This window comes from Cordyceps javanica, chromosome 2, assembly GCF_051103115.1.
Source record: "Cordyceps javanica chromosome 2, complete sequence".
In the NCBI taxonomy this organism is placed as follows: Eukaryota; Fungi; Ascomycota; class Sordariomycetes; order Hypocreales; family Cordycipitaceae; genus Cordyceps; species Cordyceps javanica.
The window spans coordinates 3,531,033-3,543,821 of NC_139296.1; the positions used below are offsets into that span (position 1 = coordinate 3,531,033).

Here is a 12,789-nt window from a genome sequence, read left to right on the forward strand (position 1 = left end):
GAGAATTTGGATAATGATGGATGGCTCAACTCATTTTGATCGGGGGAATGTAGCATGTTATATACATGTTGCTCTCTAGGCTCCTTCTGGAAATGGCAGGTGGTATATGAGTCGGATAAAACAGGTCAAATATGCTATACGAAAGTTATGTGAGCTCAGAGATTTATAGAGCTGTATGCTGCATTATACTCTGAAAGGCAGGCAGCTTCCATTTTGGCCTAGCCGTTGTTCACCAAACTGCTTTGTTATTCTACCGTTCTTCCGATGCTTGTCGTGACAAATCCATGTTCGGCTGGGAATAAAACTCTTTTTGAAGGTTTATGCAAATGTCGGCATACTTTCTCTAACAAGTCGCAGACTTGCGATCCGCCGCCATCCAGGTATATGCGCTGGCGGCACTTCTCAGTAACGTAAAGCATAGTACTAACCTTCCTGATTCAGTCTCCTCTTAGTGCCGGAACGTAATACAGATAGACTGAGCATGTTTTTACGGCAGAGTTAGCCGGAAATCTGAGCCTCTTACGACATAACGCGGACAACGTCGCGCCTCGGTTACCCACCGGCCGAGTAACAACCGGGCGCAGAGGAGATGGACTCGACTGCCCTGGACGCCACCTCGGCGCGACCACAACGCGACACAGAATATAATTGATCATTACCCCGTGCTTTGGTAATCTCTGGTAGGGCTCTCTATGCATGGTCATCGGTTGCACGGCAGTGTGTTTCGAGTCTCCTTCCAGATCGGGCAGGACACGAGGCTGCACACGACCGTTTTTGTAGCATACGCGGTGGGGTTGGGCGAATTTCTACTAAAAAGGTTGCAGTATTATTGATACCGGTCCCAGGTCTTGCTCGTGGCATCATCTGAGCTTAATATGTCGTTCCGCACGATGTTCGCGGCAATTGCAAACTGCCTCGCATCAAGAGAAATGAATAACTGTCCCGCTCTGGTTGAGCCTGATTTTGCCGACGGGAGACCTGCGGATCCGGATCTACGCGGATTCCGTTGGCGAGATCCGTCGGTGATTGAAATTGACTATGACAAAACGCACAGAGCGACGTTGGCGCTACGATAAACTGGCGGTACGGCATTGTAATGTAATCGGGGGGCTCCGCCGTGTTAGTCAACGTCTTATCAATCCGAATGTGCCTTATCAATTGCATTGTATTCCATGTGGAAATCCGGAACTTGGTCAATCTTGCAAGGCCAACTCGGGGCTTTCTGGTCCAATAATACCAGCTTCGGTTGGCGAGTTTGCGGCACCGGAACAGCAGCACTCGGCCAGGCCTACTTGTTGCTCTCTGTAATTACCCTTGACCACAGTTAAATTCAGGCTCATTCAGCAACCTACAGTAACAACATTCGGCGTCACCTGCTGTGACCGCTTGTACATGACAAGAAGTACCGATGCGGGAATAACGAGAGCTTTCAGAGTCAGCCCCGGGCAACGGATATTTTGTCGAGTAACTGTGGGATGGTATGAGCACAGCGGCGTATAGCCTTTGTTTTACTTTAACTTGTACTTGGCGTACCAAGGGCCTGACCACTCGCTTTGGTGTTATGTTGTACTTATAACAGACCAGCTCGCCCTAGTTAAGCGCTGTACCATGCATGAATCATGTCCTTGAACTGCACGGGTGCTTTGTAGGAACAGTAGAAGTATTCTCGGTCAAGCGTTCGATCAGAAACTTTTCAGTCGTCACCTGAATATTATGTGAATTTTCAATTCTTTCAACTTCCCGATTTTCCCCATGAGACGGAGAAGCATGACCTCTTTCCACTACCTTGGTTTCTCGGGTTTTCTTGGGTACATGGACAATGGGGAGTGACAAAGGCGCACGAAGTAAGTAGAAACAGGGGGCTTTTCTAGAGTGGATCCTGTCCGGTGGCGGCTCGGCACTGTAGCGCCGCCGTTGGACAGACCGAGTCCGCCTTGCGTTGACATCGTTCGTATTCACGACGTTTCTTGCACAAGGCAGATCGTTGCTTGGTCTTGCTTCAGCCTCAGTGTGTCTCTTGCATCACATGCACGATTGGCCACAATCTCTGCCGCCCTCATTTTGCACACCCGATGCCCAAGACGTGACGGATTGTTTGCCACATAACTAGAAGCTACCAGGACCGCACTCGTCACCACTAGGCTGCCTATTTACTCGCCAATCAATACTGTTGACACGTCCCGGACCATGACCATCTAGGGCCATTTTTTTACTCTTTTCTTGTTCTTTGCATAGCATAGCCTCGCGGAATGGATTATTCGAATTTACGAGCGGCAGCCCTGCGCAACGCAGAGGACGAAGAGGCCGTTACCGTCGACACCAGAGCCCTCATCGACAAGGTCCTGGCGCGCTATTCCGGAGAATGGACGACTCTCCGGGAGCTGATACAGAACGCGGCGGATGCGCAGGCCACATCCGTCACCGTGACATGGGAAACGCTGCCCTCGACCAGTGTCCCCATGCCCACCACGACCGACCGATCCGACCAGCTGAAACATGTCATTGCAAACCATACGCTGCGGCGCCTTGTCGTCCAGAACGACGGCCAACCCTTCAACCAGCGTGATTGGGGCCGTTTGAAGAGAATCGCAGAGGGCAACCCAGACGAGACCAAGATCGGCGCCTTTGGTGTCGGCTTCTACAGCGTGTTTGCCGACTGCGAAGAGCCGTTTGTCAGCTCTGGGAGCGAGGCGATGGCCTTTTACTGGAAAGGCAACTCTCTCTTTACAAAAAAATCCAAGTTGCCCGAAGAACAGGCTAGCAAGTTCACAACTTTCGTTCTCGACTATAGAAATACTACCACGCCCATGCCAAATCTCCTGTCTGTCGGCCAATTCCTGGCTACCAGTTTGACATTTGTTGCACTTCAGAAGATAGAATTCAAAATCGACGACTACACGATCCTCGCTCTCAGAAAAAAGACCTCACCTGTTGTCGATCTCAGTCTACCAAGAGATCTCGTGCCAAAGACCAAGGAGGGGCTGATGAAGGTGGTAGGGGTTGATAGGACAAGCACGCAAATCGACGCCTCCTTTATGAGTATCATTGGCTGGAAACCACAAAGTGCTGCTGCCTCCAAGGCTACAGACCCATACAACTCTACCGAACCATCCTCCTCACTTCGCTCATTCTTCTCTCGTCTAGCAGCAAACGCTTCAGGGGCGAAGTCCAAGGCAGCAGCAGAGGAGAACAAAGTACAGAATCTCATCTCCGAGGATGTCACCAAGGTAAATACTTCGTCCATATTTCTTCGTGCAACCTCGGCCAGCGTACAAACAAGTGTTACCTCTTCCTTTGCCTCCGAATTAGAACGAGCTACAAAGAAGCCACCGCCAGGCAAAACGAGACTGTCAGTTCTGACTGCTTCGTTTGACGAGGCCGCGGCTTCGCAGGCTGCGTCGTTGCAAGACGGAACCGGTGCTGCCACCGACGTTTTTGCCTCGGTCCTGCCTAACAAAAAACCCGGTGGCCGCATCTTCATTGGCTTCCCCACAATGCAAACTACAGGAGCTGGAATGCACTTATCTGCTCCGTCTGTAATCCCCACGGTGGAGCGTGAAGCAATCGACTTAAATGCGCGATGGGTGCGGACATGGAATGCCGAGCTTCTCCGAGCCGCCGGCATCATTGTACGACTAGCATTCGCCAACGAAATGGCCGACCTGCATAAGAAGGTCATCAGTAGCGTTCAACAAGGCGCGAAAATCACTGAGGCAACCATCTCCAAGTATTTGCCAGAAGCGCTTCACATCCTCGGCACGTATTCCTTCACGGACTCCACTCCAAGCTCTCAAGTCGGCCAGATCATGGAGGAAGCTTTCTGGACTTGCTTCAAGAAGGCTTCAATTGAGATGTATTCGACAAGGGGGGTTTTGCAAACATCTCAGGTTCGCCTCGGAATCGAAGAGCTCAATGCTTTTGTTGATAGCATTCCCGTGGTGCCAAAACAGATGTCAGAAGTCCCTTTCGTTAAGAAGCTCATCGACTTTGGCCTACTAACGCCCATCAATGTTGGCGACATAAAAAAGGAGCTGGAGGTCAAGGCCTTGAGCAAGGCGCAAGTCATCAGTCTAATCACTTGGCTGGGTAAGAAGACTGTAACTGGAGAGCTGGACCCCGCCAGTCGCTCCGCACTGTTGGAAGTGGCCGTGGCTGCAGTAGATGAGGGTGGCAGTGGCGCCGTGATAGCGTTGGGTAGCATTGTGCACTACCATAGCCTGGCGCGGATACCTGCCAATATGCCCATACCTCCTACTACGATACCATTCTCATTCATTGTCAACTCTAGCGCTTCTGAGCTGCAGGCTTTGGGGTGGGAGCCCCTCGAAATCGTCCCTTGGTTACGATTTCTCATCGAAACAGCAAGTAGTAGATCTGAGGAGGAGAGCCTCACCAAGTCTCCCAAATTTGCTGTCCAGGTTTTGGTAATCTTATCCAAGAACTGGGATACATTGAGCAACGCCAGCCGCAACACGGTCACGGCATTGTTACAGAACAAGACAGTCATGCCAACAAAATTAGGAATGAAGTATCCTGCGGAGGCCTTCTTTCCAACAGTCAAACTCTTTGATGACCTGCCCGTTATTCAAAATTGTGAAAAAGTCAAGGAGAAGTTCTTGGTCGCCATCGGAGTACGAAAAACGCTTGACCTAGAGACAATTTTCACCCGGCTCCTCAACACATCGGAGAAGGGACAGCAGCAGAAATGGAGCCACATGGAGCTGATCAAGTATCTGACTTCGGTCCAGGCTGATATTCCCTCTGCGGATATGAAGAAGCTCAAAGAGTCAAAGATGTGCCCAGCTGAAGCTGGGCCAAAGGGTATGGAACCAACAAAGGGCACCGATACCCTTTTTAAGCTCAGCGAATTGTTTGAGCCCCAAGAGACTCTTCGGGCGCTCAAACTTCCGCTACTACAGTGGCCTGGGCCTCCCGGTAGCTACCGCAGTAATGGTGCTGAGGCATTGTTCTTGAAAAGCCTAGGTTTGCGAACTTTTCCTTCCGTTCCTGAGTTGGTAGAGATGATGGCTTCCAACGATGCAGCGTTGCGGGCAAACGCCATGACGTACTTCATTACCAACCATCATCTGAATATGTACGGCGCTTTCGATATGAGTACTTGTCGCAAGTCGATCATTCCGTTAAAAGACAGCAACGAGCTTGTTATGCCCTCAGCTTGCTTCACGAACCCCCGCGCCACTGTGCTTGGGTTCTCCGTGCTGAGACCTGATTTACATGACCACGCCAACAAATTTGGTGTTGCAAGAGATCCTCCAATGCTCGAGTGTGTCAGCCGTCTCCTTGCGCGTCCGCCTCGGGACCATCAATCTGCAGTCACAGTATTTAGCTACTTTGCATCCCGCCTCAGCGAGCTTGGCGATAAGAATGTTCTCAGGCTTTGCAACGCTCCTATTGTACCCATCTCGCGCTCGAATGCTGGGGCCACTACCGAGAAAGGCGGCAGCAACACTACTTTCATAGCACCTGGTCGGACGTATCTCGGTAGCTCGCCGACTTACGGTGCCATTTTCGACTTTGTGGACTTCGGTAATAATGCCAACGCCTTTTTGTTCAAGTGCGGTGCTAGGAATGAGCCGACAAAGAAGGAAGTCGCAGAAATGGCGTGCAGCGAGCCTGCACGGCTCCTTTCCGCTCTCGGGAATATTGAGAAATATCTGAATCTTCTTAAATCATTGGCGGAGGAAAGTCATATTTTGCACCGTGACAAGGCGCTATGGGGGCGAATGCAAAGCTCTAGATTCTTGCCAGCCTACAAAGAAGTTACGCCGTCAGCGAAAGGTAACCTCATTGATCTTGAAGACGAAGTGGAGCCCGTGAAGCAATATCAATTTGCGACGGCCAGCCAAATCGTTGTGCTGGACGATATCGTTAGCTATCGCCTTTTCAAAGACCATCTTCTTTGTGCTCCTGAGGAAGACCTGCTCGAAGACTTCTACATCCAGCTTGGCGCACACAGACTGAGCGCAATGGTAGAAGAGGATCTCCGCATAGGCGGTCGCGCTGCCAAAGATTCCATTAGCCAGCGCTTGCGAAGACACGTTATCGAAAGAACCAAGATTTTCTTATATGAGTACGCCCACTACAGACGAGATTTTATCAAGCACGATGCAAAGTGGCTTGACTCAAATCTAGTCGTTGAAGTCGTTCGCTCTGTCGCGCTGCGAAGAACTTTGAAGGGCCAGAGTCAGTCGCACGCTGAACGTCGCTCTGCTGCCGGATCTTACACGAAAGGAGCATGGATTCTCTACGTTGCCGATGATTCGAAGCCTGACATGTATCAAGTTGGACAAGCCGTTTGTCAAATGCTGCTAAAGCGCCCGAATCAGCAAGCATACCTCTTCTTTGAGCCGTTTCTAACCCTCGATCTCTACGCGCTGCGGGACAGAGGCTACAACGTTGATCGCATCCTTCGCGTTAAAGCCGCAGAGGCCAGAATGGCAGAAGAAGAGAAGCGCAAAGCACTCGAGGAAGAACAAAAAATCATGCGCGAGCGGGAGGCGACGACGGCCAATGGGAACATGATACTGGAGCCAATGGCTGCGGAAGCAGCCCGTAATGTCCCCGATGCTCCGGGTCTCCCAGCTGCTCCATCTACCCCAGCTCAGCCCAAGCAGACACTTCCCGGCGCTTGGTCGTCTCCCGAGGACAATAACCCTGCGCCACCCAACAATGGGAGAAAGAGCAGAGGCTTGTTCTCCAACTTGACAAAACGTCTGGGCTTCGATTCCCCATCCGAGGAACAGCCACCACCTTATTCCGAGTCGGAGGAGCGGGACAGACAGAAGGGCCTCCACGGGAGCTCCCCTGGTGGTATGGATACTGGCAAAGTAACCAGTCCTGCTGTAGTGCAGCAAAACCTCGCCAACGCGGTCAATGCCACACGTGCACACGGCTCCAACTCTGTCTTTTCGCAGCCCGATGTCAAGGAAGTCAAGGAGCAGGCCACTTATTGCGACGAGAACTCAGCGAAGGATATACAGTACATCGCCAACGCGCCAAACGGGCTCAAGATTTACACAGCACGAGACCTGTCGGTCGACCCGCAGCAGTTTTTGTCTCACCAACGCGACGCTGTCAACAGCTTCGCCAACCTCCTAGTAGACGTAGGCCGCGTGTACGGGCTCTCATCAACCGTGCTGCATATCTACTACGACGAGCGTGGCAACACCATTGCCTTCAACACGGGTGGCAGCATATTCTGCAACTTGCGCTTCTTCTTGCAGCTGCACGCCGCGCAGGTCGGCGCCGAAGAGGGTGGCGCGGGCTGGGCAGATGCGGCGACCTGGTGGTGGGTTGTGATCGCGCACGAGCTGGCGCACAACTTGGTTGCAGTGCACAACTCGAACCACAGTTACTATACCGAGTCGTTCATCCAGCAGTACATGAGTCGCATGGTGACGCAGATTTCGCAGTGGACGCAAGGGGCGCAGTAGATGGGTGCGAAGCTGTATGTCACTAACAGAATCTGCGTCCTGTATGATTTGATATTTTGAACATGAGTTTTGTAAATTAGATTTTAATTAAGATTATTACAAAAAGACCATATATATTCTCCTGCCTGTGTACTACGATAAATCGTTTGTACGTTGGTCAGTTTCAAGGCGAATTTGTACATGTATATGCAGTAACAAATGCCTGAGCAAAACACAAAATCTCTGGTAATTTATGTAGCTGACCCGAAACCATGATAAGACAGTTCAAGTTTTTATTTCCTGTTTTTGACTGGCTGTCGGTTCATGTACTGATTCTTGCTTCACTCTCGTCAGTGTACATGGGTGGTATCACGTGCAGCTCCACGTGATCCAATCAGCGACGAGCTGTTTAGTCTTATCCCAAGAACCTCGCCGGTTCGATCCCTACCACTCGACCTCGATTCGGATCAATTGCCCGCTCACCTGCTCCCGAGCAGCACCAACGTCGAATCTCGCTTGACAAAAGGCACGGCTTCTACTTTGGAGCCCCAGAAACTTGTCGCTCCCCGATCGAGCTGTACCAATCGCCCACCATGGTCCACCGCATCGCATTTTGGAGCTGTTTCGGTATGTATATGCTCCAACTACCCACGACCACGGCGCCGCTGGAGATGGACCGGATGGGTCACGCGCGAATTTCGGTTGTAGTCATTGGGACAAGAGCGTCAGGCAGCCTAGGTAGCTGCTTGGCGAATCTTCCACGGCGCGCCGCCCCTCTGACCAGCTAGCCAGCCTCGACTCATCCATCCTCCGCTGGTGCTCCAGACCGCATTCAATACAAATAGAATCGAACCTTTGCTGTTGCGGAGAAGTGCTGACTCTGCAAAATGATAGGTCTCGCCGTCCGCTTCTGGCAGGTCGGCATCGAGATGCGCCCCTTCTTCAACCGCTCCTCGCTGTGGGCGTACCCCGCCTACGCCCTCGGCGGCGCCAGCTTCGGCTACTGGCTGCAGGGCGTCGACGACCGCCAGTCCAAGATCCTGAGCGAGCGCAAGGCGTTCCTTTTGCAGAAGCGCGCCCGCCAGGCGGAGCGCCAGGCGGCCGCCGAAGCGTCCGAGTAAAGCGCACACACAAAACCACGAAACAAGAAAACAGAGACAAGCTGTTTTACGATTGACGCGATGCCTTCCATAAAGAGCGGGAGAGGCTAGGTCTCGAGACAAACAAAGTAGCATAGAAAGTACAGCGGAGGCGTGGATGCAAGCGATGATGCGCAGATTCTTTTTGACTGGCATTTGTAAAAACTCCTTCATTTTATACGCGAGTTGGAACTAGTGGGGGACGAAAACTGTATATACCATTGATTGGGGCAATTTTTTCTAAGTAGATGGAAACCGAGAAGGGTCGTTCGGTCGGGATTGACACGCATTTTATTTTGTTCACTTACTCAGTTCCGGTGACATTCACACATGGTGGATACAAGACATCATGGCTGGTGGGTATAAATATTCATAAATGCTGGGCTCTGTACAACTCCCTACTATATTTTCGGCAGTGGCCAGCCCCCGAAATTTTTCAACGAATTACAGCTCCTCCAATTTTCTTAGAATCGCTGGCACAGACTTGGCCGAGCTGTTGCCTAGCTCCGTGACGACCATGGAGATGAACTTGTCCGTGGTGGTGTCAAAAAGCAGTCGGAAGGCGTCGCTCGAGTTGCGTTCCGGATCAATCTCGTTGTAGGTCAGCGAATCAGCGGAGACGCGCTCGGTAAAGTTGATGCTCTCGCAGAGGACGACGACGCGCAGGCTGAGGTCGCGGGCGACGGTGGCGATATCGCAGGTGCCGGCGCGGGCGTAGACGGCGCCGTTGCTGAACATGGCCTCGGCGGCGACAAGGACGCAGGTGGCGGCCTGCAGGTTGGTGCGCAGCGCGCCCAGGTCGTGCGAGTAGGCGACCGGGATGCCGGCGGCTGAGAGGCGCTGCGCGTGGGCGAGGCCGACCCTCTCAAAGGGGTCGTCGACGAGGACGACGCGGAACCGTTTGCCGTCGGCGCGGGCGCGCAGCAGAGCGCGCTCAATCAGATGGTGCCGGGCATAGGTGACGACAACATCGTCGTCAGTCAGCATGTCGGCGGCGGTCTTGACGATGACCATGTCGGCGAGCGTCACGCGCTCGTTGATGTACGTGTCAATCGACTCGCACAGGTGTTTCTTGGCGTCCGCGTCGGGAAGGTCAATGTCAATCTTGGAGATTTGCAGCTTCAGCCAGCGGATGGCGTTGCCCATTGAGAAGCACATGGGCCGGCACGCGTTGAGGTACTCGATCTGGTTCTTGAGTACTACAGACGTGAGGTGGCGCGACAGAGTAGCGCCATGGGGGGTTGTGTATGATTCAATGACCTATCCGTGTTAGCGAAACGAGCTGTTACTCGCTGTCTGTTGCGACTTTTCGGCAATGAATACCTTCTTGAATGCGAGGAGCGTTGCTTCTGCTCTCGTGATGCTGTCGGAGATGGCAAATGTGCTCATCTGCTGGCCCAGCTGCAGGATGACCGAGTGCACGTCCTTGTCTGCCTGGGTAATGTTCATTCGCTTCGCCATGGACAGATGGCTGAAGCACTCCGGCACCGTCGCCTTGGGCTTGGGCGGCGTAGTGGGCACCAGTCTAAGTGCCTGCTTGTTGCCATGAGAGCTTCCGCCGCCGTCCTGCTTGCCCTTGCCTTTGGCGGCCGCTGCTGCAGCCGCAGCTGCTGCTGCACCTGGTGGTGCGGCGGCTGTCTGTGCTACCTTTGCCTGCATACGGCGCGCGGCTTTTTCCTCCTTTGCCTTCTTCTTCAACTCAGCGCCGGACAGCTTCTTCTCGCCCGCAGGCGCGGCGCCCGCTGCGGCGGATCCTGCGACGGGAGCATCTTTGGACTGGCCCTTGGCCTGGTCGTTCTGTTGCGCTTTCGACGAGCCAGCCGCTTCACCTGCACCCGCGGCAGGTTTGCCCCCTTCTGTCGACATGTAAAAGACGCGCGGAGCTTAAATTTTGTAGGCGATATTCGTCGGGGCGTGGGCGGTATCGTGGGGTTGCAGAAGTTTGCGTAACGAGCAGATCTTGGTCGTTGGACGTGGTATCTAGTGAGAGGCGTTGAGCGCGCGTTGCTCGATTGGAAAAAAATCAACTCAATGTGACTCTCAGTCAAGATTGACCTGTGTGGTTGTGGCAGGTAGCTGTTTTGAGGATGTAGACGTGAGAGCAATGGACTGAGTCACTGTCAAGGGCCAAAAAGCATATTGGTGGCAGCCGAATGGTGCGCGACTGGCTTCCCCCACTTTGGCGGGGTGGAAGTACCTGGCGCTGGCCGCAAAACAGCTCTGACAGTGAACCACGACTGCGAATTAATGCTGCATCTCTTTCGATACGTTTTTCAGGTCCTTGTCTCGAATTGTTTCTGTCCGCTGCATTTTTACAGGCCGCACGAAGTTGACAATTGAGTCAAGTTGCAGCAGTGCCGTTTCGTGGAGCAGGGCCTTGCAGTTGCTACATTGTACGGCGTGTGGCATTGATTGTTAAGTTCATAATAACCTTTACATTTTCTCCGAGTGCCATGCCAGCTTCGAAGGCCTAAATCGTTATAAAAAAAAAACGCCGCTACCTCCTAATTTTATGTGAACCTTGAATTGAAACATGACTTTATGCGCTCAGAGTACCCTTAGTGCTCGGTACCTCCCCTTCTCTTCCCTTGACATGCGACGCAGCGTGACGGATGGCTACCGCCATGGCTTTGAAAGCGCTCTCGGCGCGGTGGTGGTCATTAAAGCCGTGTAGGCAGTGGACGTGGAGTGTGATGTGCGCAGCCTGGGCAAAACTTTCGAAGCAGTGGGGGACCATTTCGCAGCTCAGCTTGCCAAGGAACTCGCGCTTGAGGCCCAGGTCGATGACGGCGTACGGACGGTTGGATAAGTCGACGACGGCGCGGGACAGGGCCTCATCGAGGGGTGCGTAGGCGTATCCGAAGCGTGCGACGCCGACTGGGGTGCCGAGGGCTTTTTTGTAAGCGGATCCGAGCGCGATGCAGACATCTTCAGCCGTGTGGTGGTCGTCAACTAGGCCGAGGGCAGCAAGTTAGTAGATGTGATGAGAAAGGTTGGGACAGGTCGGTTCGGACGAACTGTGCAAATCGCCTTGGCAGTTTATGGCCAAGCTCCAGCCCGCGTGTTTGGCCAGGGCATGCAGCATGTGGTCGAGGAAGCCAATACCCGTGTTGAGGGCGATGGTCTGGGACTTGCTGCTCTGGGAGGCGTGGGCATCTTCGGACTTGAGCAGGCGGGCATCGGTCTCCGGGGGGAATGAGCCGCCGTCAATGTTGAGGGCAAGCTGAATCTTGGTCTCGTTGGTATCGCGGGCGAGGGCAGCCCAGCGAGGGGCGGCGGGAGAGGCCATTATGTGTGTCGTCGGTTTGTGAGCAAAGGAGTTGTCTATGTGCGTAGCATCAATTGTCGCTTGCGGTTATCTCCGAGCAGAACCAATTGATTGTCGCGACAGACGGGGACGTGTTGATTGGTGAGGAAACGTATGGAAGGGCTAAACTTTTTTGTCCGTCTTCGGAGCTAGGTGCTTGACGACTTGGCTAATAAAAGGAACTGTAACTACTTATGAGTGGCTGCACTGGCGGTTATTGGCTGGCTGTCCTGCGCAGATCTGGGCCACTTTTTTCCAACAGGGTGAAAAGCTGGGTATGTGGATAACTTTTGTAGGAGGCCATTGGCAGTATCCGCACTCTATATATATGGCCTACTTGGAGGTATCATGTCGCTTTTGGGGTTGTTGCCTCTTAATTTTCCATATCCCCCATGGCAAAATAGTACAGTACCTAGGTAGCTCTTCTATTTAACCGGCACTGCTAAGTTTTACGTGGCAAAAGTTTTCAGTCAGGGTACCTAATTAGTAAGTACTAAGCTTGGTGGCGACGAGGCTGCTGCATCTTCGGAGACAAGGCAGCGAGAGCAAGGGAGTGGCAGCAAGTATTTCAAAATGCAAAATTCAAAATGCAAGAAAAAGAAAAAAAAAAGGAAAACGCTCAAACTTTGTATCACGCCGAGTATCTACAGGCAACGCATTCGCTTCGGTGATGCTGTTGTAGTACGTGTAGCACGTCCCTAGATTAAATACGTACATTGTTAGCGAATAAAGTACTCCGTATTGTAATGAAACAGTCAGCACCTCAGCCTCAACGCAGCAGCCACATGCTCAAGGTTCGCGTGGCGTTGGTCCGTGGCACAGTAGCACCAGACATCCTGAAACTCTTTTTCCTCACCTTGCTGATGCTACTCGGGATCGCCAGCAGTCCTATATCTTTCCTCATCATCTC

At 52.7% G+C, this 12,789-nt stretch overlaps 4 protein-coding genes across 4 annotated transcripts; 2 read left to right on the forward strand and 2 right to left on the reverse strand.

Annotated features, from left to right (window-relative positions):
* Nucleotides 1–2,249: 2,249 nt before the first annotated feature.
* Nucleotides 2,250–7,454, forward strand: V2A60_003567 (DUF3684 domain-containing protein; the record flags this gene model as incomplete). Its single annotated transcript, XM_083254896.1, has 1 exon — nt 2,250–7,454. One exon carries the CDS (start codon nt 2,250–2,252, stop codon nt 7,452–7,454), a length of 5,205 nt encoding a protein of 1,734 aa, XP_083111022.1.
* Nucleotides 7,455–8,026: 572 nt separating this feature from the next.
* V2A60_003568 (uncharacterized protein) lies at nt 8,027–8,554 on the forward strand (the record flags this gene model as incomplete). Its single annotated transcript, XM_083254897.1, has 2 exons — nt 8,027–8,060; nt 8,328–8,554. 2 exons carry the CDS (start codon nt 8,027–8,029, stop codon nt 8,552–8,554), a joined length of 261 nt encoding a protein of 86 aa, XP_083111023.1.
* A 462-nt stretch (nt 8,555–9,016) lies between these two features.
* Nucleotides 9,017–10,438, reverse strand: V2A60_003569 (translation initiation factor eIF2B subunit delta; the record flags this gene model as incomplete). The annotated part of the gene is made up of 2 exons (XM_083254898.1): nt 9,017–9,832; nt 9,896–10,438. The coding sequence occupies 2 exons, from the start codon at nt 10,436–10,438 to the stop codon at nt 9,017–9,019; spliced, it is 1,359 nt and encodes a 452-aa protein (XP_083111024.1).
* A 673-nt stretch (nt 10,439–11,111) lies between these two features.
* V2A60_003570 (imidazoleglycerol-phosphate dehydratase HIS3) lies at nt 11,112–11,861 on the reverse strand (the record flags this gene model as incomplete). The annotated part of the gene is made up of 2 exons (XM_083254899.1): nt 11,112–11,524; nt 11,591–11,861. The coding sequence occupies 2 exons, from the start codon at nt 11,859–11,861 to the stop codon at nt 11,112–11,114; spliced, it is 684 nt and encodes a 227-aa protein (XP_083111025.1).
* Between the last annotated feature and the right edge of the window lie 928 nt (nt 11,862–12,789).